The sequence below is a fragment of the Chrysemys picta genome, chromosome 17, assembly GCF_011386835.1.
Source record: "Chrysemys picta bellii isolate R12L10 chromosome 17, ASM1138683v2, whole genome shotgun sequence".
Classification (NCBI taxonomy): domain Eukaryota; kingdom Metazoa; phylum Chordata; order Testudines; family Emydidae; genus Chrysemys; species Chrysemys picta.
Genome location: NC_088807.1, coordinates 26,901,038 through 26,925,374, shown reverse-complemented (window position 1 = coordinate 26,925,374; position 24,337 = coordinate 26,901,038). Strand labels below are relative to the sequence as shown.

Below are 24,337 nucleotides of genomic sequence, written 5' to 3'. Positions count from 1 at the left end.
GAATGCTGCATGGGCCATGGGTGAGAGATGGGAGTGGGGCAGGGTCTAAGTGAGCGCCCAGGGGATGAGGTCAGAGCACAGGCCTCGGGTGGGTGAGACCCCCATGGGGTGGGGGAGAGTTGTGGGGGCTCCGAGGTTCCTCTCTAGCTGCAGCCATGTTTGACACCATCTGCTCTCCCCTCCCTTCAGGGGTTGGAACCGCATCATCGTGGAGAAGCCATTCGGGAAGGACCTGGAGAGCTCCAACAAACTGTCCAATCACATCGCGTCGCTCTTCCGGGAGGACCAGATCTACCGCATTGACCACTACCTGGGCAAGGAGATGGTGCAGAACCTCATGGTGCTGAGGTGGGGCTGGCTGGGAGATGGGGCAGTGCCGGGGGGGAGCATGGCTGGGCCCTTTCCCAAGGAAAAGCTGGGCGGGTGGCAGGGGAGCATTAAGGGCCCCTCGCCATCTGTCAGGGTGAGACACCCCCCCCCAAAGCCTGCCAGCATAGTAGCTCCCCCCCTCAGACAGGCTCTGCGTCTCGCTGGCAGGTTCGGGAACCGGATCTTCGGCCCTGTGTGGAACCGGGACAATGTGGCCTGCATCATCCTGACCTTCAAGGAGCCGTTGGCACAGAGGGGCGGGGCGGCTACTTCGATGAGTTCGGGATCATCCGGTGAGCGGGGCAGGGGGCCCCTGTCCTTGATGTGGGGGCGGCAGGCAGAGCGGTGCTGGCTTGGCTGCTGGAGGGGTGGGCAGACATGGTACCGGCTGGGGAGAGCAAGGGGATACTCGGGCTGGCTGGCACTGACCCCCTCCTCCTGCTGGGAGGGAGGGATCTAGGGCAGAGGCTCTCAACCTTTCCAGATGACTGTATCCCTTTCAGGAGTCTGATTTATCTCACATACCCTAAGTTTTACCTCATTTAAAAACCTCTTGTTTTCAAAGTCCGACATAAAACTAAAAACGTGGCACAGCACAGGATTACTGGAAAATTGCTGACGTTCTCACTGTTACCAAAGAGTGAGAACTGTGTTTTTCTCCGACAATTGGAATATAAATATTGTACTTTAGTTTGTACTGAAGTTGCTAGTGCTTTTTATGTAGCGTGTTGTGAAACTAGGCAAATATCTAGATGAATTGATGTACCCCCTGGAAGACCTCTGCGTACCCCCAGGGGCACACGTACCCCTGGTTGAGAACCACTGATCCCGGGCAGTGGGGGGTGGATGGAGGAGAGGTGGGATCATCCTGGGGGGCTGGATGGGAGCCATGCTGGGGTGGGGATTCCCACGCTGACCCCTCCCCCTGCTGGGAGGGAAGGATCCAGGGCATTGGGGGTGGATGGAGGAGACGGGATTGTGCTGGGGGGCCAGACGGGGGTCGTGCTGGGGCAGTGATTCCCGCGCTGACTCGTCTCCCCTCCCGGCAGTGATGTGATGCAGAACCACCTGCTGCAGATGCTCTGCCTGGTGGCCATGGAAAAACCAGCTTCCACAGACTCAGACGACGTGCGGGATGAGAAGGTGGGTCGCTGCACAGGGACCAAGCACCCCAGGCCCTGGCCCAGGGGGAATCCCGCTTGGCACCAAGTGCTGGGACCCAGGGCAGGGCCTGTGCCAGGAGGTGTCCTGCCCTCCCTCCCCTGCCCCTCCGGCCCCCCTCCATCTGTGCTTAGCGGCTCCTGTCCTACTGGATTGGGTCGAGGTGCCCTCTTGTGGGCCAGAGCCGCCACTGCATGTGTCTGAACCGGACTGGCTACTTACCTGGTGTGATGGCGCTGACCCTGTGCTCCCCAGTCCTTCCCCTGTCACTCTCCGAGCCCCATTACCCTGGGCTCCTCCCCGTCCCCTGCTGCTGTACAAGCAGCCCAGTGCCCTCCCTGGCCCCGTGGTGATGCTGGGGGCCTAAGCCATCTGTCCCTGCTGCAGGTGAAGGTGCTGAAGTGCATCTCGGAGTTGCAGCTGGGCAATGTGGTGCTGGGCCAGTATGTGGGGAACCCCGATGGGGTGGGCGAGGCCCGGAAGAGCTACCTGGATGACCCCACTGTCCCCACTGGCTCCAACACGGCCACCTTCGCTACCGCTGTGCTGTACGTGGACAACGAGAGATGGGATGGTGAGCAAGCGCCGAGGGGGGGTGACCAGCAGGGGGTGAGCCAGCTCCATGGGGGGGTAAGTGAGTGCCAGGGGGAAAGGGGCTGGGGGTGACCAGCAGGGGGTGAGCCAGCAACACAGGCGGTAAGCGAGTGCCAGGGGGGAAGGAACTGGGGGTGAGCCAGCGCCGTGGCGGTGTGACCGGCGGGGGTGTGAGCAAGTGCACAGGAGAGGGGGATGAGTGAGCTCCGTGAGGGGGTAAGTGAGTGCCGGGGGAAAGGGACTGGGGGTGAGCACCATCGGGGGGGTGAGTGAGTGCTGGGGGGGGGGTCAGTGCCATGGAAGGGAAGGGGTTGGGGGATGAGTGCCATGGGGGGTGACCGGCGGAGATGTGAGCGAGCACTGTGGGGGGCATGAGTGAGCGCCTGGGGGCCAATGCCGTGGGGAGGATGGGACGGGTGGGTGATCCTGGGAAAGAACAGGACGGTGTGGTCCCGGACAGGATAGTTCTGAGTGGGACAGGAAATATCTGATGCCCTCCCCTCTCCCACGGTGTTGCATGCTGGGGAGTGTCTCTCTCCTACACACCCCGTCCCTGCCCCATGTGTGCTGTCGTGCTATTGGGGTGGGGGGCCCTAGCTCTGTCTCTAACCTGTCCTCCCCAGGCGTCCCATTCGTGCTGCGCTGTGGTAAGGCCCTGAACGAGCGCAAGGCCGAGGTGCGGCTGCAGTTCCGGGACGTGCCGGGCGACATCTTCCAGCGGCAGTGCAAGCGCAACGAGCTGGTGATCCGGGTGCAGCCCAACGAGGCCGTCTACACCAAGATGATGACCAAGAAACCTGGCATGTTCTTCGACCCCGAGGAGACGGAGCTGGACCTGACCTATGGCAACCGCTACAAGGTGCAGGCCCCAGGACCCCACCACCGCCACCCCCTCACCCGCCCCTTCCCTCCATCCCCCACTGCCCAAGGGGTCAAAGCTGGACCTGACCTACAGCAACTGCTACAAAGTGCTGCCCCCCCACCAGCCCCCTCACTCCCCCTTCCCATCCATCCCCCACCCCCACTGCCCGAGGAGTGAGAGCTGGACCTGGCCTATGGTTGCCAAACCAGCCCTCACCCCCCCCCCCCATCCCAGCCGCCTCTTCCCAACACAACCGCTCCCCTCCCCACACCCCCAGTTCACGTCTCCATCTCCCCAGGATGTGAAGCTGCCAGATGCCTATGAGCGACTCATCCTGGATGTCTTCTGTGGCAACCAGATGCACTTTGTGCGCAGGTGGGTGCTGGGCCTCTCCGGCCCTGATCCCCCCCATCCCCGAGTCGTCTTGGTGCTGGGCCTCTCCGGCCCTGATCCCCCATCCCCGAGTCGGCCTGGTGCTGGGCCTCTCCGGCCCTGATCCCCCATCCCCAAGTCTGCCAGGTGCTGGGCCTCTCCGGCCCTGATCCCCCATCCCCGAGTCAGCCTGGTGCTGGGCCTCTCCGGCCCTGATCCCCCATCCCCAAGTCGGCCTGGTGCTGGGCCTCTCCGGCCCTGATCCCCCATCCCCAAGTCGGCCTGGTGCTGGGCCTCTCCGGCCCTGATCCCCCATCCCCGAGTCGGCCTGGTGCTGCGCCTGTCCGGCCCTGATTCCCCCCTCCCCCCCCCATCCCCGAGTCGGCCTGGTGCTGCGCCTGTCGGGCCCTGATCCCCCATCCCGAGTCGGCCTGGTGCTGGGCCTGTCTGGCCCTGATTCCCCCCTCCCCCCCCCCCCCCCCCCCCCCCCATCCCCGAGTCGGCCGGGTGCTGGGCCTGTCTGGCCCTGATCCCCCATCCCCGAGTCGGCCTGGTGCTGGGCCTCTCCGGCCCTGATCCCCCCATCCCCGAGTCGGCCTGGTGCTGGGCCTGTCGGGCCCTGATCCCCCCATCCCCGAGTCGGCCTGGTGCTGGGCCTCTCCGGCCCTGATCCCCCCATCCCCAAGTCGGCCTGGTGCTGGGCCTCTCCGGCCCTGATCCCCCATCCCCGAGTCGGCCTGGTGCTGGGCCTCTCCGGCCCTGATCCCCCATCCCCGAGTCGGCCTGGTGCTGGGCCTCTCCGGCCCTGATCCCCCATCCCCGAGTCGGCCGGGTGCTGGGCCTCTCCGGCCCTGATCCCCCATCCCCGAGTCGGCCGGGTGCTGGCCCTCTCCGGCCCTGATCCCTATCCCCAGGACAGCCGGGTAATGGGGCTGGATCCATGCAGAGCGAGGTGGGTGGGTGCTGGCACCTGGGACCATGGGGGAGCGGCTGGGTCTGGGCAGGGCAGGGCAGCTGGGTTCTGGTCCCTGAGGACCATGGGGGAGCGGCTGGGTCTGGCAGGGTGGGGCGGGTGGGTCGCGTCCACCTGCTCAGCATGTGACACTGGCTGTCGCCATCCCCCCATGCTGTCCCCTTCCTCCCCTCCCCCCGGTTGCCATTGCGAGTGGCACGGGCACTGATGCTGCTCCCCTCACCCCCCAGTGACGAGCTCCGTGAAGCCTGGCGCATTTTTACTCCGCTGCTGCACAAGATGGAGTCTGAGAGGATCAAACCAATCCCGTACTGCTACGGCAGGTGAGGCCCCAGGGCACTGCGCTGGGCAGCAGGCACAGTGGGCACTGGGCAGGGGGGGCTGGGGGCTGTGGGGCCAGCAGGATCCCTAACCCTGGCTGGAGAAGAAGGAGAGATGCTGTGGGGCCTTGCAGGGCATGAGCCTGACTTAGGTGGGAGTTAAGCTGCTAGAAAGGTGAGTCTCCGGCTGGAGCTGCGGAGGAAGGAGGTGAATGATTGGGGACGGGGGGCCCGCCCTACCCCACCTCCCGTAAGGACCCTGCGCCCCACACTTGGCGGCAGGGCTGCTTGTGGGTGCTAACCTGGGGGTGTTGCTCTTTCCCAGCCGGGGCCCACCCGCGGCGGACGAGCTGATGAAGAGAGTCGGGTTCCAGTACGAGGGTACCTACCGCTGGGTGAATCCGCACAAGCTCTGAGCCAGGGGCCAGCTGCTGCCTCCCCAGAGCAACCCTGCTTCTCGCCCTGGGGCGTCTGTCTGCTCCACTCGCTGCTCCCCCCCTCCAGGGGCACCTGGGGTGGGGACGTGTGGCTGGGGGCTGAGAGGGAAGGGGAGAGTTGGGTATGGGTGGCCAGCGGAGACGGGCAGGGTTGGGGGAGCTGGGGACAGGGTGGGGAGGACTGGCAGCGAAGGGCAGGGAGGGTGGAGCTGGGCACTGGGGATATGTCCTGGACAACCAAATAGGTTGCGATTTCTGTGGGCCCCCCCCCACCCCCAGTGGGCCCAGGTCCTGGTTCACCCAGGTCTCCTGCAGCCCCCACCCAGACACTAACCCCCCACCCATCTCATCTACACCTTCCTCCAATACCCTACAGCTCCCTGGGTGTGGATACCCTGCCCCCTCCATATGCACTCCAGCCAGGTCCCTACCCCGCATTGGGCCTAGAGCCCCTTCTCTACCCACATCCTGGGACCACAACTGGGCCAGGCACGGCCTGTCGTGTTTACAGCCCATCTCGCTCCCCGCCCCTGCCCTAGGCTCTGGCCCCACACTGGGTTGAGGGAGCTTAGAGCCTCTGGCTCCGGTGGGGCCGACTGCCGCCCCCTCGCCCTGGACTCTGCTTGCTTTGCTGCTGAGACATTCCAGCCCCGCCACAGCCCTGGGGCTTTTGTAAATGGCGCCGTTTTGTAAACAGAGATTGTTGGAATCAGCCTTGGCGCCGTGCTCCGTCTGTCCAGCGGCTGCGTCCTGCGCCCCTTGGGGGTCTGACCGCTTGTTACCGGAGCCTGGCCCTGCCACCCACCTCTGCTGGGTGTCGCCTGGTAAATCGGACAGCCCTGGTGATAGCCGCGGGGGGTGGGGGGGGAGGATCGGCATTAAAGTAGAGGCCAGTCTCCATCCGTGCCCAGGGCTGTCCCCCACCCCCCAGCCTGTCGGGGAATGTCCTGCTGCCTCCCCCACCACCAAGGCACCGGATGCCCCGACCCCCGCCCCTGGTGGGAATCAAACACAGCCAAGCGGGGCCTGTTCTCCCTTTATTTGTGAGTGAGCTGCTTTTCCAAAAGCCCCCCCTCCCGAGTTCTCTATGTGCCCCCCCTCATTCCCACTCCTCCAGCTCCATTCTATCTGTCTCCGCTTACCCCCGGGGTCTGGGCTACACTACAGCATTGGGTCGACCTAAGGCCGCTTACGTCAACCGAACTGAAAGCGTCAACGCTGAACTTTGGCTCCTGCCAATGTAACCACCCCACTACACCGACTGTGATCACTGCAGCGGCTTCGTGCCCATGTAAGTTAGCGCAGACGTGGCCCTGGTTAAACGACGTCTGCAGTGGTGGCTACTGTCCAGTTGGGCTGCGGTGGGGGCGGCCTGAGCCTCCAAGTCGCTGCAGAGGACTGCGGGTCCCGCTCCTGTCCCCACCCCACCTCGGAGCCAGCCAGGTGGGGATGGTCTGACCCAGCATGGCACAGCTCCCTCGGGGGGCCAGGGAGCAAACAGAGGGCTCTGACGCGCAGCTGTCCCTGCAGACCACAGCATCTCTGTTGCCTTGCTGGGCTCTTGGTCTCTGCTGATGGGCGAGGGCACAGCCCTCTCACAGGACGCAGCTCCAGGCAGCCCCTAAACCAGGCCCATCCCCTGCTCGATGCCCCGGGCAAACAGGTGGATGAGCTGCCTGTGCACCCTGTGGACAAAAGACGGCATCAACAGGACAGCCTGGAAAGTGGGAGTGACAGAAATGGAAGGAAATGTAACAGTGCACAGGGCTAGGTCCTGCACTCAGAGACGAGCACCAAGGCTTTTTGCTACAAGTTGGGGCCTGACCGGTTGGAAGCAACAGAGGAGGAGAAAGACCTGCATGGTCGATCACATGCTGACTATGAACTGCCAATGTGATGTGGCTGTGAAAGGCTAATGCCATCCTAGACTGCGGAGAAGGGTAGCACTGGAAGGGACCTCGAGAGGTCACCTAGTCCCAGCCCCTACTCTCAAGGTAGCACTGTTTAATAACTAGACAGGGGGTCGTCTAACCTGTTCTCCAAACCCTCCAGTGAGACGCCACAGCTTCCCTAGGCAATTTGTTCCAGTGTTTAACCACCCTGACTTCCTAATGTCCAACTTAAACTGCCCTGGCTGCAATTTAAGCCCATTGCTTCTTGTCCTACCCTCAGAGGTGCAGGAGAATGAATTTTCTCCCTCCCCTTTATGACAACCTTTTATGTAATTGAAAATGTTTCTCAGTTCCCCCACCCCCCCAATCTTCTTTTCTCCACACTAAAAAAAAACAGGTTTTTCAATCTTCCGTCGTAGGTCCATGTTTTCTAGCCCTTGCATCAGTTTTTTGCTCTCTGGACTGTCTCCAATTTGCCCAGGTCTTACTGCTTGTGTCTTGCTTACAACAATCCCAGAGGGCAGAAAGGGACCAAACTCCCACAATCCTTTGGGAAGCTCCCATAATGCCATGGGGTGGAAGCCCTCATGCCATTGTCAAGTGGTTTTCATGGCACCGACATGGCCTGCTCTGGAGCATTTCCCCCTCCCCTCCCTTCCATAGGGCTACAGACACTCACCTGACACTGATGTCGGCGTGGGGCAGGGTCTCCCCGTCGCAGCTCCAGGAGCTCAGTGGCTGCTCCCCACAGCACAGCCCCCCTAGAAGCCCCTTCCACCCCCTGCGGCTGGGCTGCTCCCCCTCCTCATTGTCCTCCAGCTGCTTGGGGGTGAAGCGCAGGGCCCGTACCCGGTGCACACTCACAAAGGGCAGGTCAAACTGCAGAGGGAAGAGGGGTGCTGGACTGAGCGTGAGGCCTGCGGAGGGACCCAGCTCCAGGGGCCTCTCCCTGCCCCTCCTGGGGCTCATGACCCAGTCTCGGTGGGAGGGATGGCCCCATACCCCACAGTGAGGGTCAGCTGCTCCCCTGATGCTGGAACCCCCTGGGGGCCGGACCCAGAATGGCTAGGGTGCGACCCCCCACAAGGACTGCTTGAGTCTGCCCCCCTCCCACTCACCGTTACAACTCCCCCAACCTGTTGCATGCTGACCCATGGACCCTGTTCCCACCATCTCCCTTCCCCATGGCTCTGACTCCAGGCTTGTGCCCCCTCCTTGTACCCCCAGGTCTGGCCCAAGCCTCCTTCCTGGGCCCTGGGGGTCTACCCCCCCACATACCTGGTCCCGATGGTCCATGTGCCGACTCAGGTGACGCAGGAAGCCCAGGGCTGAGCACTCGCGCACCAGGATGAGGTCGGCCGTGCCGTCGGCTAGGTGGGCGCTGGGCGAGAGGCCATCGGGGCTCTTGGGGCAGGCACTGCTCATGCAGGTCAAGTTAATGGCCAGGAAACGTCCCTGCTCCCGCTGCCATACGCTGGCTGGGGGAGAGACACCGTTACTCCCAGTCTCCCTGCCCCGAACCCCCTACCCCCCCATCCCTCCATCACTCGCTGGCTGGCGGAGAGACACCATTACCCTGGTCCCCCTGCCCCAAGCCGGCCCCTTCCCCCATCCTTCCACCACTCGCTGGCTGGTCCCCCAACCCCCATGCCCATCCCTCCGCCACTCACTGGATGGGGGAGAGACACCGTTACCCCCAATCCCTCTGCCCCAAATCCCCCACCACTACCACTTGCCAGTTTGGGGGCACTTTAAATCCCAGACTGACACTCCCCCTGGCCTGCACCAGGTAGCCAGTGCCCTTTTGCATGACTTCAGGGGAGTCCAGTGAGTGACAGCAGAGCGGGGGAGGGAGTCAGAGCCAGGACTCCTGGGTTCTCCCCTGGCTCTGGGAGGGGAGTGGGGGTTGGGGGGGAGGGGGAGGGGTTCTCTCCCCAGATCTGCTGGTGCCTGTGGCTCTGGGCCCAGCTCAGCCTCCTTTTGTTGCATGTCATTGCAGGAACCTCCAGGCTGAGCTGGGTTTACAAGAGCTAGTTAGGGTGTCCCCGGATGCTCCTGCAGCCCCAGCTGGCTTGTTACTGCAAGGGGCAGGGACACCTGTCCTGTGCTCAGCTCACCTGCAGCCCCAGTGCCTTCCTGCTGCGGCAGCTTCTCCTCCTCGCTGCCCCCCAGGAGCTGGTGACTAGACTCGGAGCAGACAAGGCAGCTGCAAGGGAAGAGGTTATGATAGTGAGTGTCCAGGGCCCCAGCCCGTCCATGGGGCTCTGAGCCATCCTGGGGGAGCTGCCCCAGGTGTGACCAATGCTGCCTGAGTCTGCAGAGAGCCTGAGCCCATCACTCTGAGTGGTGGGGGAGAGCTGCCCCAAGTATGACTGATGCTGCCTGAGCCAATCACTGTGAGGGGGAAGGAGCTGCTTGAACATTTAATGGATGCAGATTAATTTGTGGGTGCAATAGGAAGTCACACACACCCCTGAGCCTCAAAATGCTCTGGGCTGCCACTGCTGGCAGGGGCATGGGGTTCCCCCCCCCATGCACTGAGGGGCATGAGGGCCTGGATTGACACCCCCCCATGGAATCCAGTCCCACCCCAATGGGCCAGCAGCCCACCTGCAACCCCCCCACCTACCCCACCTTGCAGCCCCTCCCACAGGACACCAGCCTCCCCACCCCATTCTGCAGCCCCCACCCCAGGAGAGCAGCCCCCCCCACCTACTGCCTGCAGCCCCTCCCACAGGCCAGCAGCTCCCCCTACCCACAGCCCCCCCCCACCTACCCCACCCTGCTTCCCCTTCCACGGGCCAGCAGCCCCCACACACCCTGCACACCCACCCCCCACCTACCCTGCCCTGCAGCGCGTCTGGTCCCGGGGATTGGCCTCAGTGCCCCCCACCGTCAGGAACTCCACAGTGCCCTCGTAGCTGCGGTTACACAGCACAGCCTTGAACCCTGCGTAGGGTGATGGGGGGAGGGTTCAGGGCCTTGCATGATCTGCTCCAGTCAAAACTGCCCCCTGCCCACAGAGCCCCTCTCAAGGTTCGTTCCTTCCCTGCCTCCCGGACCCGCCGCCCCCCTCCCCTCTGGTGGCCTTGTTCTGCCTAGGCCTCCCCAGCGCATTCCCTGTGGGCAGTGACTGCCCCGTGGCACGTCTCAGGCCCGGCTCCTTCTGCCCCATCCCCCGGTCAGTTCCCGGATTCCCAGCTGGGTGAGGGGATCCCCTGAGCCCATCCCCCCCACACCCCCTCCTGGGGCAGGGGCTCCCTCTCCAGTCCCCACCCCCTCTTTGGCTGGGGACCACTGGCCTCTCCCTCCCTGGGGTCCCCCCACTCCCCAGGCCTGGGGGAAGGGGACACCCCAGCTGGGGGCTCCCTGCCATGCCCTCCAGGCCCCCCGGCACCTGAGAAGTCGTAGCGCATCGGGCCCATCCAGCGGTGCCGCTCACTGTCGCTCACCACGTCCCCATAGAAGCCGTAGCCCACCAGCGAGACCGCATACCGCAGCAGCCGCTCGTGGTGGTGGACACTGCACACGTCCAGGGCCTGGCTGTCCCCTGGGGCAAAGGGGGGGTACGGGCACCTAAATACAGGAGTCCTGCCTCTCCTCCACCCCTCACCCCCATCGCTCTACTCCACCAACCTCCCACTCCCCTCCCAGAGCTGGGGAGAGAACCCAGGACACCTGCCCCCAGACCCACCAGCCCCCACTCTGATCCCAGGTGCAGATAGGACCCAGGCGTCCTGTACCGATGATGATGTGCAGGGCGGAGGTGACGGGGTCGTTGGTCCCCACCGTGGCGAAGCAGATGCAATCCGTGGAGCCTGGGTTGGGAGAATGGGGGTGAGTCATCCCCTGGGACCTGCTGAGCTGTTGCCCCTTGCAGGCTCCACACCCCCACCCGCACTCCCTCTTCCGCCCCCCACCTGTCGCCAATGCCCTCCCTCCAACCAGCTCCCCCCGTCCTCCACCCCCCACCCTGTTGCCCACCTCCCCTGTGTCTGCTATCTCCACCTGCCATTGCCCCGGCCCCCCTGGAGCTCCCCCCCCACAACCCCTCCACCCCACCCCCTCTTCCACCCCCCACCTGTCCCCAGTGCCCTCTTTCCGAGCCGCTCCCCCCGTCCTCCCTCCCCACCCTGCTGCCCACCTCCCCCATGTCTGCTATCTCCACCGGTCTCTGCTCCCCACCACTGCCCCCTCTCTCTCCTCCCATGCACACCTGCAGGGATGATGCCGATGCGGAGCCGGGGGGGCAGGAGTGGGGCCGTGGGGTTGTCCTCAGGAATCCCAGCCTTCCTCTGCGTCCGGGAGATGAGTGCGTGCATCAGCTCGTTAAATGTCCCGTCACCCCCGACGCAAACCAGCCTGGGGGGGCAGAGATCTAGGGGTTACTGGGGCGGGGGGGGACTGGGCTGCCCAGGGGGTACGTGAGGTGTGGGGGGGGGTTAATGGGAGTGCCCCGTCCTAGGGTTGGGGTGGGGGCAGGGCAAAGCGGTCTCTCACCCATCCAGGTCGCCCAGGTCTCGCTGCAGGATGAGCTCTCGGGCCTCGTGGGGTCGCTGGGTCTCTGTTTGGAGATGGGGGTGGTGAGTGAGCAGAGAGGGTATTAGGTGGGAGTGGGAGGGAGTCAGGGGGCACTTGGAGGGAGGGGTTGCAGGGTGGGAATTGCTCATGGGGCAGGGGTGGGAGGTCTCAGCGGGAGGGGGCAGCACAGCGCGGTGGAGTGGTCACTCAGGGTGGGGGGTGTCTGGTGATGGGGGGGTTCAGAGGAAGGGGGCATGATGGTGGAGTTGGCCAGTGATGGGGAGGGAGGGGCTGTCACAAAATGGGAATTTTCTGTATTATTTTTATGAACCCCATGCATGCCTCAGTTTCCTCTGTGCCTGGTCGTGTTACCCGGTGGGTGGGAAACGACTGCGTGGGCTCAGGGCAGGCTCAGAGACATTGTGGTGAATGTCGCCTCGCTGACAGAGACTAAATGGGTCCAAGGCTGGCCACTGATCAATGTATAAATCCCTGAGGACACAAGCAAATTCTTGGCGCCTGGGTCCGGGGCTGGCTGTTAGCCAGGATGGCCCCGGACGCAGCCCCCTGCTCTGGGTGTCCCTGAGCTGCTGACAGCCAGACGCCAGGACTAGATGCAGGGGATGGATCACACAATAAACCCCCGGCTCTGTCCATTCCCTCTGGAGCATTTGGCACGTGCCATGGTCAGCAGACAGGACACGGGGCGAGCTGGACCATTGGTGCGACCCAGCCTGGCCGTTGTTATGTTCTGTCCTCATCAGTCCCACTGCGCAGCCGAGTCTCTAGCAGGCGTCTGTCCCGGCAGCCTCGCTGAGCCGAGCTCCCTGTGTGAATCTGGAGGGCTGGAGCCCCAGGGCTCGGTCCAAGCAGAGGGGCCGGCCGTGTGTACCCCGAAGGAAGAGAGAGACCTCGGGAGGGTCTGACACACTGAAGGGTCCTTCCCAGAGACTGTTCCCAAGCTGGGGGCATAGCACCAGCTCTGTGGGTCTGTGACTGAGGGTCACTCAGAGGGAGGGAGCAGCACAGTGCAGTGGTGGGGATGTGGGGGGATGTTGGGGGGGCACTCACCTATGACCTCCGTCTGGATCCCTGCCAGGGCAAAGAGCCCGGCCACCCGGTCCCGGTAAATCTCACCTGCGCGGCACCGCCCCCCCCCAGGGTTCACGAAGACCAGCAGCTTCCTGGGGCGTGTCACACCTGTGGGGGAGCAGAGAGAGCATCACCTCGGGTCACAGGTTCCTGGGCAGGGTGCATGATGGAGTGGGGCGCTCCTGGAGCACAGGTTCTTCCCCGCCACCCTGCCGTAGGGATGTCCCAACCCACCATCCCCTCCAAGGACACCATCCCCCATCCCTGCTCGCCCAGAGCGGCTGCTATGGGTCCAGCCCAGGGTGCTGGCGCCAAGCCCCATGGAGAGGGTCACAGCAGCCTCTGCCCATCACGGGTGGGGAGGGGTCCCCCAGCACTGCTGACCCTGGGAGTGGGAAATAACCAGACTGCTGCAATCCCCAGGGACCCTCTGGCTCCACAGCCTGCTCCAGTGCCTCCTCCCCGAGGCTACTGACTAGTACCCCCACTACTGCCCTCCTTACTGACCGCCCCCCTCACCAGTACTGACCAGTCCCCCCTTCCTTACTGACCAGTCCCCCCTGCCTTACTGACTAGTATCCCACACTGCTGCCCCCCCCCTTACTGACCAATGTCCCCCCCAGTACTGACCAGTCTCCCCGGTATTATCCCCCACTACTGACCACCCCCCAGTACTGACCATGCAGCTGGATGCTCCGCTGCAGGGCATCGACCCAGCGTGGGGCCAGCCCCGAGCCGGGGGTCACAGTGAACTCCAGGGAGCCCAGGCTCCAGCGCTGTCGCTTCTCCCGCTGCACGAAGAAAACTGGGGGGAACCAGAGACGGGGGGTCAGAGCCCAGAGGCGGGGCTCTGACCCCCACAGAACAGCTGCCCTGGGGATGGGGGGTCAGTCACTCGCATTAGTCTCTGTCCCCCGTTTCCATTGCTCCAACCTGCCTCACCCCATCCTGTCCTGCTGCCTGTACCTGCCCCCCAAACCCTCTCCGCTGCCCGGCCCTGCCCCCCAAACTCATCTCTGGCTGCCCGGCCCTGCCCCCCAAACTCATCTCCGCTGCCCGGACCTACCTCAAACCCATCTCCACTGCCCGGCCCTGCCCCCCAAACTCATCTCCGCTGCCCAGCCCTGCCACCCAAACCCATCTCCGCTGCCCGGCCCTACCTCAAACCCATCTCCGCTGCCCGGCCCTGCCCCCCAAACCCATCTCCGCTGCCCGGCCCTACCTCAAACCCATCTCCGCTGCCCAGCCCTGCCCCCCAAACCCATCTCTGCTGTCCGGCCCTGCCCCCCAAACTCATCTCCACTGCCCGGCCCTACCTCAGACCCATCTCCGCTACCCGGCCCTGCCCCCCAAACCCATCGCCGCTACCCGGCCCTGCCCCCCAAACTCATCTCCACTGCCCGGCCCTACCTCAAACCCATCTCCGCTGCCCGGCCCTACCTCAAACCCATCTCCGCTGCCCGGCCCTGCCCCCCTGCTAAACCCAGGTTGTGAGTTCAATCCTTGAGGGGGCCACTTAGGGGTCTGGGGCAAAATCAGTACTTGGTCCTGCTAGTGAAGGCAGGAGGCTGGACTTGATGACCTTTCAGGGTCCCTTCCAGTTCTGTGAGATAGGTATATCTCCATATATTATTATTATTTTATTATTTATTATTATCTCCGCAGCCCGGCCCTGCCCCCCAAACCTATCTCTACTTCCCAGACCTGCCCCCCAAACCCATCTCTGCTTCCCAGACCTGCCCCCCAAACCCATCTCTGCTGCCCAGCCCTGCCCCCCAAACCCATCTCTGCTGGCTGGCACTGCCACCTCATCTGTTGCTGATCGTCTCAGATGCTTCAAATACAGCCCCTCCACCCTCACCACCTGACTCACCTGTGAATTGGTTTCCCTCCACTGTGAGGGACGAGCCAGACCCGCCCAGCTGCACCCCGACCATCTCGGTGATAGGGATGCAGAAGCTTTGGCCTGCAAGGGAGCAGGAGAGGGGTTAGCACAGGACTCCTCGGTTCTATCCTGGCTCTGGGAGGGGTGCGGGGTCTGGTGGGTTAGAGAGGGAGGGCTGGGAGCCAGGACTCCTGGGTTCTCTCCCCAGCTCTGGGAGGGGAGTGGGGTCTGGTGGGTTAGAGCAGGGGGGGATCAGAGCCAAGACTCCTGGGTTTTGTCCCTGGCTCTGGGAGGGGAGTGGGGGGCTAGTGGTTAGAGCAGGGGGTCTGGGAGCCAGGATTCCTGGGTTCTCCCTGGCTCTGGGTGGGGAGTAGGGTCTAGTGGTTAGAGCCCAGGAGCCAGTGATCCTCCCTCCCCCAGCCCAGGGAAGGGGGGGAAGTTGTGCCAGGCATCTGTGTGCATGGAGCTGTCGCCAGACTGGGCCCTGGGGCAGCCCTGACAAGCCCAACCTGTTGTGCCACTCGCTGACCCAGCTCAGCTGCTGCGGGGCAGGAGGGGTGGTGGGACCGGATGTGCTCAGGAGCATGACGCTCTGTCATATCTCCCTGGGCACATACAAACATTGTGCGCTGTCCCCAGACGCTGCTGCTCTGGGGCCTCAGACTCCACAGCCCCAAGGCATTCCCACCTCAGCTTGTGTTCCGTTCCCCTAGCATGCCTGCCTGACTCAACAGGACGCCTGGGTTCTCACCCCAGCTCTGGGAGGGGAGTGGGGGCTGGTGGGTTAGAGTTGGGACGGGGGGTTGGAAGCCAGGACTCCTGGGTTCTCCCCCGCTCTGGGAGGGAAGGGGAGTCTGGTGGGTTAGAGCAGCGAGTAGGAAGCTGGCTGTCAGGACTCCTGGGTTCTTATATGGAGCCTCTCGCTGATAACGTAATGCAAATTGAACCAACATTCTGATCGTTAACAGAGCCATGTCCTCCCCAGACCATCCACCCCAGGAAAGACCCTCGCTTGCTGGGAAATCAGGGGAAAGCTCAGATTCGCTCTCACTTCCCTGGAAACAAGTATTGTGTGAAAATTGGGACCGGGGGGACGGACGGACAGGAATAGTGTCTTTTATAGGACAAAACCCCTAATATTGGGGGGGGGTCACCCTACTCAGGAACTCTTTCTGCAACCAGCATCCCAGTTCCCTCCCAACCTTCCCCCCCCATGCCCAACCCAACCCAACCTGCCGCATTTCAGGATGGTTTGGCTTTCGGGTGGGTTGTTGAGCCTCTGGAGATTTCAGGTTTTAAGCAGAAACTGCAGCTGCCACTTCACTGGGTAATAAATGCCAGCCCATCCCTGGCTCTTGAGTTCCCTTGGGGAATCGCTTAATTACAGGAGTGTTTTAAAATATGCAGCTAGGCAATTAACCCCCAGTGCCCCTTGTTTGGCCTAAGGGAGAATTCGCGACACCCGGATGCACGCTCCGATACCAGCGCTGCTGCGTGAACCCCTGAGGTCAGAGCCAAACCCACAGGCATCGAAACTACAGTGCCAGAAATAGGAGACACGTTGATCTTGAGGTCACTAGCTCCAGCCGCAGGGAATGGGGCACGGGGCCTTTCCCGGCAGTGTCGCAGGGCTGGCCTCTCTCTGGGCCGGGCAGGGGAGGCAGGAACGTTCCCCCCAGGGTCCCGGGCTAGGGAGAGAGAAGAGCATTGCTAGTACAACCAACACCTGGGTGGGCGTTTTAATGCAGCTGAACACCAGGTCGGTGATACAGGCCCAACAGATACAGACGCGCTTAGAACAGGAGTGAACAGGTATAAGATGGGTAGCTGGACTGTGATTCTGGAGAGAACTGGGCAGGGGTGTCCTGGCAAATACCAACGGAACCTGAGTGCCTGCGGTGGTCCCATGGTTAACCATGCGATTAATATCTAGCTACACAAACTACCAAGGGAAGTGGCGGACCATGGCTTCGGATAATGACTGGCTGCCTTTCTTTTAACTAAACACAAGGCTGCGTCAGACACAGACAAGTCATTGGCCTAGCCCAGGGTGCTCTGAGCTGGGTGAACCCTTGGGATGGGCTGAGTTCGCATGTGTTTGTGAGGTTTTAGCACACACCATAGCTGTAAGTAATGCTTCAGGGGCCACTCCTAAAACAAGGCCCAATCTTCTGCCCCGAAACCTGCCTCTTGTGGGGAGAGGGGGCTTGTTTTGCTGATGTGTGGCTGAGGGAAAGGAGAACCCGCTGGCTCGAACTGGGAACAAAGAGAGTGGGGCAGAAGCAAACAGCAAGAAAGCCTGTGAGCAGAGCGTGATGCTGGAAAAAGCCAGTGAGAGCTTTTGGGGTTGGGGCTGCAAGCTAAGGAACAGCTCACTTTGTTCCTGGTCTCTCCTGCGTTTGGAGAAGCAGGACTTTATTTACAAGGAATGAACAAACAAGACTGTATGAAAGGCAATATGGACTCCATCAGATCCTGCCTCCAAAGGGAACCTCCCCCAGGACCCAAACTGACCAGCCACTCAGGGCGAAAAGGAGTAACTGGGTACAAATGGGGCACTAGTGAGTAGGAGCGGGGGGAGGTGGCACCTTTGCATACGGCATTGGTGAGCCCGAGACAAGAGAGCTCGCCCAGTTCTGGTGTCCACGTTTTAAAGGGACGCTGATAAATTGGGAAGGATTCAGGAAAGAGTGACAAGGATCATCCGAGGGCTGGAAAAGCTGATTTTCAGTGAGAAGCTGTTTTGTCGAATGGCAGGTCTCCCCTGAAAGCGCAGCATCAGGAGAAAGCGTAGTTAATCCACTCCCCGAGACACGCTCTGGTGACACAGCGCTGCCTGCAGGGGGTGAGGTGGGTGTCACAATGTTGCTCGGGGGGCAGGCTTGTCACACCCCCGAGCGACGCGGTTCTACCCATCTAGGGCTGTGGCGCCAACCAGGTCTCAGGCACTTTTCTGCCCCCACCCCCAGTGTCTGAGCATCTCACGCTCTGTAATGTCACACACCCCAATGTGCAGGTGTGGCTGTGCCCCCCGACAAACTCAGTAACATGGCCGCAGTCAGCCGAGCTCAGACACCCGCAGGGCTGGCCCATCCTCCTAATCTCACTGAAGGCTCCCTTTATACCAGGCCTTAGCCAAGAGACTAAGCAATGACCTGATCACCATCTGCAAGTACCTAACGTGGCCCAAAGCTTCTGATAGTGGCTGGCTCTTTGCTAACAGGCTGGGCTGTGGGGACTGGAAGAACAGGAATGGGATATGGGGCCTGGTCCCTCGGGGTCTCTGGCTAACCCAGCCCCAGGACGGGCAGGGCTGTGGGGGCTGGAAGAACAGGAATGGGATATGGGGCCTGGTCCCTCGAGGTCTCTGGCTAACCCAGCCCCAGGACGGGCAGGGCTGTGGGGGCTGGAAGAACAGGAATGGGATATGGGGCCTGGTCCCTCGGGGTCTCTGGCTAACCCAGCCCCAGGATGGACAGGGCTGTGGGGGGCTGGAAGAACAGGAATGGGATATGGGGCCTGGTCCCTCGGGGTCTCTGGCTAACCCAGCCCCAGGATGGACAGGGCTGTGGGGGGCTGGAAGAACAGGAATGGGATATGGGGCCTGGTCTTTCGGGGTCTCTGGCTAACCCAGCCCCAGGATGGGCAGGGCTGTGGGGACTGGAAGAACAGGAATGGGATATGGGACTGATCCCTCGGGGTCTCTGGCTAACCCAGCCCCAGGACGGGCAGGGCTGTGAGGGCTGGAAGAACAGGAATGGGATATGGGGCCTGGTCCCTCGGGGTCTCTGGCTAACCCAGCCCCAGGACAGGCTGGGCTGTGGGGGCTGGAAGAACAGGAATGGGACACGGATGAGGGGATACGGGGCCTTTCCCCCAGGGTCAGAACTCTCTGAGTTAGGTGTCTGGCCTGGTTTAGACAATAACTAGGTCTCCCCTTTCCAAGGCACCGCACTGCTCGCTGGCATGGGGCTGGTTCAGTCTCTCCTGCTGAAGCTGTTCTTCTTGGTACAAACAAACGTTCCTTGGCGCACAGCCGGCCTGTGACTCGCAAGCTGGCTTGGTGGGGTTGGCTTGTCCCCAGGAGATCAGACCGGCTGGGTCTAGTCCCTGGGTCTAAACAGGGCCGATGCTTCCTAGGGCGGCAGGATTTGGGGGGTGGCATTTTGCCGCCCTCGGCGGAAATTCGGCGGCGGGGGTCCTTCTGCTCCGGGTCTTCAGCGGAAATTCGGCGGCAGGTCCTTCACTCACTCCGGGACCTGCCGCCGAAGTGCCCCCAAGACGCGGAGCGGAAGGACCCCTGCCACCGAATGCTCAGAGGAGGAGTGCTGCCGCCTAGGGCGGCAAAAACCTTGCGCCATTCCTGGGTCTAAAGACTTTAACTGCAGTTCACGGCATGGATCGGATTCAGCCAGAAACTGAAAACATCCTGCCCTAGCGTCCCTCATAGGCAGGGGGTAGAGTGGGATCCCAGCTAGTCTCACAGTCCCCTCCTCAGAGGACTGTTTTATCCTCAGGCTCACTTCGGCAGGGGAGCCACACCCCAACCTGCCTTACAGCTTGGATGGGGGTGTGGCTGTGCCAGTCCTTGCACTGAGGGGGGCAGAGGTTTGACCCTCATTCTCCTGCACCCCAGGGGAGTGCTCTGACCACTAGACTGCTGGGCGGCTCCAGTGCCTAGCTCTGTTCCCTGGCCGAGGAGCCCATGGGCCTCTCTCCAGGCTGTGGAGAGGCCGCAGGCTGCTTATGAGACAGTGCGGAGCATGACGAGGCCAGCGTCTCGGTGCCCCGAGGGCTGAGGGGCCTGCACTGTGGAGTTTATTTACTGTTCATTGTGGCTGATAGAATTGGTTTCCCAATTCCCTGCAGAGGCAGCGGCACAGCCAAAGCCCCTGGTGCTTTTGCGCCTCCGCCATGAAGGCACAAGCCCCATCCACCCTGCTGCATCTACACATTGTTATAATGTGTATTGTGGTGTCTCTGTCATGGACCACGGCCACATTGCGCTAGGCGCTGCACAGAACAAAGAGAGATAATCTGAATTAACTCTCAGGTGCAGACAAGCCTGTAGATTAAGATAGGGTGTGAATTTAAAGCACGACAGCTATTCCTGATTAACTCCATGTGTGGATGCTGCCAGTCCAGAACAGGAGTGCCTAGTTTCTGTTTCCTCTTACTCCACCTTCAAACAGAAGTAGACGCTGTAGTGTCCTGTACAGGGAGCAACTGCACTTTAAATTCGCACCCTAGCTATGTCGTAGGAGTGTGGAAGGGACCTCGAGAGCTCATTCAGCCCAGCCCCCCGCGCTGAGCCAGGGCCAGGGAAACCCAGACCATCCCTGGCAGGGGCTTGTCCAGCCTGTGCTGACACTTCCCATGATGGGGATTCCTCGACCTCCCTGGGAAGCTGAACGACCCTGAGAGCTAGAAAGTGTTTTCCTAAAATTTAACCGACATCTTCCTTCTTGCAGGTTAAGCCCATCACTGCTTGTCCCTGCGTCCATTGATGGTAAGAAACGTCTTACTAACTGCCCTGCGCAGACATGGCCTTCCCTTCCCTTAATTCGGATTAACCTTAAAATGTAGACGAACCTTTTAGGAGTAGCTTGTTGCTGGCTGGTTTAGGCCATGTCTACACTAGCACTTTTGTTGGTATAACTTATGTCACTCAGGGGATGTGAAAAAAAATCCCTCTGAACAACATAAATTGCACTGACAGAAGCGCCGGTGTGGACAATGCTATGTGGGCAGGAGACACTCTCCTGATGACAAGTATCGGGGGTAGCCGTGTTAGTCTGTATCTACAAAAACAACAAGGAGTCTGGTGGCACCTTAAAGACTAACAGATTTATTTGGGCATAAGCTTTCGTGAGTAAAAACCGAAGAAGTGAGGTTTTTACTCACGAAAGCTTATGCCCAAATAAATCTGTTAGTCTTTAAGGTGCCACCAGATTCCTTGTTGTTTTTCTCCTGATGACAGCTACCGCTGCTCGTTGGGGGTGGTTTAATTAGGCTGACAGGAGAGCTCTCTCCTGCCAGCACAGAGCGGATACACGGGAGACCTTAGAGCAGCGCTGCTGAGCGGTACAGCTGTGCCGCTGTAAGGTCTCAAGTGCAGACATGGCCTCTGTGAAGAAGGGCACAGTGGTTTGGAGATTTTGGTGCAGCTGGTTCAATTCTCATTGCTCTGCACTGGCCGCTCCAGCCTGTCTGCGTCTCCGCTGCCTGCTAGGCAATGGAGCTGGTGGTATTTCCCTCGCAGAGGTGGGGGAGGATGGCAAACACTTCGAGAGATACTGACGCGAAGCGCTACGCAAGTTTGTTCTGTGGGAATGGATTTGTCTGCGCGTGGGATTAATCGGGAATGATGATTCCAGAACAGCTTGTCCTGACTAACCTAGCATGTAGACAACTAGCCCGGAGAATGAGAGACCACCGCTGGAGACAGACAGACGGGAGCACAGGCCAGTCAACCCTAACCCACAGTGTCCGACCCCGGCCTGACCTCCTACAAGTGCAGGGAGGGTTCCTGCTATGCAAACAGGCTGCCCTGGTTAATGGTTAATTACAGGAGGAAATCACACCCATGGAGGAGTGGGCCATTTATCTGCACTAAAACACAGGGCAAATATTATCGAATAACTTGGGATGTGAGGAAGTGGACCTGGCCTTTCCCTGGGGGCCTGTGGCCCCACTGATTAGACCCCAGAAGTGCCCAGTCGTCGCCCACACACACACACACACACATACAGTTTGGGCCGCACATCTGGACTAAACACCTGAGCGTGCTGGGGCAGAGCCAGCCAGGTACCGAACGTCCGCTTCCTGTGGTGTACATAAACAAAGGGCTCTGCAGGGCCCCCTCTGCCTAGCTGGACAGGAGAACATTGCCCTGGGAGAAGAAGCCCTGACGCCCCATCCCAGACTGCCACACGAATGGTGGGGGGATTTCCACATACGGGCTGGGCAGCGCTGGCCCTGTGTGATGGAAGGGACATGGAGTGTGGCACAGATGAGCCCCCCAGGGCTCTCCTGTTCTCTGCCCGTGGCACACAGCAGCTAAGCCCCTGAGGATGGAAATACTCGGGGGACGCTCTCTGGCCTGGGTCACATTAGATAATAAATCACAATTGGCGCATTAGGGGCCCTCCCCATAGGCCACGCCCCCACAGTGCCAGGTGCTAGACACAGAGTAATCTGTCCAATGCTTCGCCAGCCTCTGCCTCCTGGCACGGCCGACCCCCCCTTAGCAAAGGGCTCCGGGTGATGGGTGCAGACGTAATAAGCGTCACCGTGCGGTCTGCTGGGTGATGAGGATCCTGGGCAAGGGGCACTCAGAAAACTGCCTTCCCCCTGCCCCCCGTTCCTGTGGGATCTCCCCTGGTTCACCACAGGATCGGCCCCCACCCCTGAGCCCGTGGCAGGTTGGGGTGGGGGGCAGTTCCCTAGGACATGAGGCACCTGCTTCTGAGGGATCTACACACCGTCCCCTTGGCAGAGCCCCCTCAGTGCACAAGACTTGAATGGAACCCAGGAGTCCTGAGTCCCCCCTCCCCCATTCCTCCCAGACTTGAGACTAGAACCCAGGAGTCCTGGACACCTCCCTTCCCTCCTGGAGCTGCGGAAAGGACCCATCTCTCGGCACCCCCCAGGTTCCCGGACTCACCAGCGGCGCCCGGCCGACTCAGGGGCTCCGGGGTCCCCAGCAGGAACTCACCCCCCGGGGGCAGCGAGACGCAGAACCGGCCACGCGGGGTGCGCAGCAGGGAGCGGTGGAAGGGGTCTCCCATGGCGGGGAGGGATGGGGGGGTCGGGTAGTCACGGGTCAATTCGGTTCCAGGAGGGTTCAGGGCTACAGCTGTCAGACAGGATCAGGTCCGGTTCGGGTCCGGGTCCGCGGGAACTAGAGGGTCTGGTGGAGGCGCTGCAGCTGGATCCCGGCTCCGGGTGTTTTAACCTGCGGGAGGTGCGGGCTATTCCCGGGGCGGGGATACTGGAGAGACCCGCCCCCGGCCACCCTTGGGACGGGACGGGACGGGAGCCTCCGCCCCCGCCCCCGCAGCATCCCCTAGGAGCATCCAGACTCCAGCCCCCCCCCCCCCGCTCCCCCGCCCACACCTGTAGGACCCCGCACGCCACATCATTCCCCGGGATCCTCCAGCCCCCCCCCTATCTCACAGCCTCCAGCCCCTCACCCCCAGGAACCTCCAGACCCCACCCCCACATTCCTGTGAGCCTCCAGCCCCCCCCCTATCTCACAGCCTCCAGACCCTCACCCCCAGGAACCTCCAGACCCCACCCCCACATTCCTGTGAGCCTCCAGCCTCCCCCCTATCTCACAGCCTCCAGCCCCTCACCCCCAGGAACCTCCAGACCCCACCCCCACATTCCTGTGAGCCTCCAGCCTCCAGCCTCCCCCCTATCTCACAGCCTCCAGCCCCTCACCCCCAGGAACCTCCAGACCCCACCCCCACATTCCTGTGAGCCTCCAGTCCCGTCCCCCCCATGCACACCCACCCACGCCCCAGAAGGACGGGGAAGCTGGGGCAAGACAGGGTGTGGGGGGCATTGCCCGTGTACCGCTCATTCATAGGCTGTTCTGCAGCCTGTACTTAGTGTATAAACAGCCCCAGTGCCTCACCCCAGAGGTGGCTACATCTCCAAGACAAGTGTGAAGGGGACCTTATGTATGTGTCCCCTCATGCCCCACCTGGAGGGGTGGTGTCCCAGCACCAGGCGAGGGGTCCACCCATCTAAACAGCCCCTGGGCCCTACCTGGAGGGGCCACATCTCAGCACCCGGCAAGGGGTCCCCGTGTAAATTGCCCCCCTGGGCCCCATGCCAGTAGGGCTGCATCTCAGTGCTGGGCGAGGCCTGTTTTGAGTCTCTGCTCTCCCCTGTTCCCTATGGACACAGCCCTGTAGGTCGCTCAGGCCTGGGGAAGTCCCAGGCCTGGGAGCGGCTGAGCCCTTTGTTGACAAGGATAAAAGGAGGCCTGGAGCGAAATGAGCAGGGGAAGGGGCTGGATTTCAGGGCTGATCCCGTAATGCCTGGGCTGATAAGGTGCCCATAAACCCAGCAGCCCCAGATGCTGAGTTAAAAAGCCAGGTCCCCAGGGGGAGCCGCCAGCCCAGGTTACAGACCCTGTGGGTCTGGGCTCAGACCCATCTCCTGGTGGCACATTCACTGGGTTACTGGGAGGGCCAAGAGCCACTGCTCCACAGGAGGTGAAGTGAGAGAGCTGCAGATTAGTGGCTTGGGGCCGGGGATTCAGCAGCCAGGAGGGACAGATTCTGAGATCCAGGGGACCATTAGCCCTCAGTCCAACCTGAGACTCATCCATTTACCGTTGTACTGAGACCAATCCTTTGTATTTGGATAAAGCAGCTTCCAGAAAGGCAGCTGGGGCTGGGATGGAGACATGGAGTCCTGGCATCACCATCACCATTGGGAGTTAGATCGAGGGGGCATGTATGGGGAGAGATAGCTGGGGATGTATGGCATTGAATAGAGCAGTGGTTCACAAACTTTTGTAGTGGTGACCCCTTTCACACAGCAAGCCTCTTAGTGCAACCCCCCCTTATACATTAAAAATAAATGTAATATATTTAACACCATTATAAAGGCTGGAGGCAAAGTGGGGTTTGGGATGGAGGCTGACAGCTCACAACCCTCCATGTAATAACCTTGCAACCTCCTCAGGGGTCCCAACCCCTAGTTTAAGAACCCCTGGAATAGGTGCTATCTAGCCCCATACACACCCCGCTATCTAGACCTCCCCATTCATCTATCCATCCCCATACACCCCATCCCCCCTCTCAATCTCCATACACTCTATCTATCTATCTATCTATCTATC

The 24,337-nt window shown here is 61.4% G+C and overlaps 2 protein-coding genes across 2 annotated transcripts in view; one reads left to right on the top strand and one right to left on the bottom strand.

Moving 5' to 3' along the window:
- G6PD (glucose-6-phosphate dehydrogenase) overlaps window positions 1-5,801 on the top strand; it is a 12,996-nt gene extending 7,195 nt beyond the window's left edge. Inside the window, 9 exon segments of the mRNA XM_065570685.1 lie at window positions 1-348; window positions 538-611; window positions 614-662; window positions 1,419-1,512; window positions 1,918-2,104; window positions 2,748-2,983; window positions 3,285-3,361; window positions 4,562-4,654; window positions 4,977-5,801. The exon segment at window positions 1-348 is cut by the window's left edge and continues 62 nt beyond it. Coding sequence (XP_065426757.1) covers window positions 1-348; window positions 538-611; window positions 614-662; window positions 1,419-1,512; window positions 1,918-2,104; window positions 2,748-2,983; window positions 3,285-3,361; window positions 4,562-4,654; window positions 4,977-5,067 — 1,249 coding nt within the window. The 3' untranslated portion in view covers window positions 5,068-5,801.
- A 311-nt stretch (window positions 5,802-6,112) lies between these two features.
- LOC101942222 (ceramide kinase-like) lies at window positions 6,113-22,427 on the bottom strand. The gene is made up of 13 exons (XM_008176416.4): window positions 22,145-22,427; window positions 14,467-14,559; window positions 13,273-13,398; window positions 12,573-12,701; window positions 11,481-11,544; window positions 11,197-11,342; window positions 10,724-10,798; window positions 10,378-10,530; window positions 9,824-9,929; window positions 9,098-9,186; window positions 8,259-8,458; window positions 7,660-7,859; window positions 6,113-6,773 (listed from the first exon to the last, which is right to left on the bottom strand). The coding sequence occupies exons 1-13, from the start codon at window positions 22,266-22,268 to the stop codon at window positions 6,710-6,712; spliced, it is 1,569 nt and encodes a 522-aa protein (XP_008174638.2). The 5' UTR covers window positions 22,269-22,427; the 3' UTR covers window positions 6,113-6,709.
- Window positions 22,428-24,337: the final 1,910 nt, after the last annotated feature.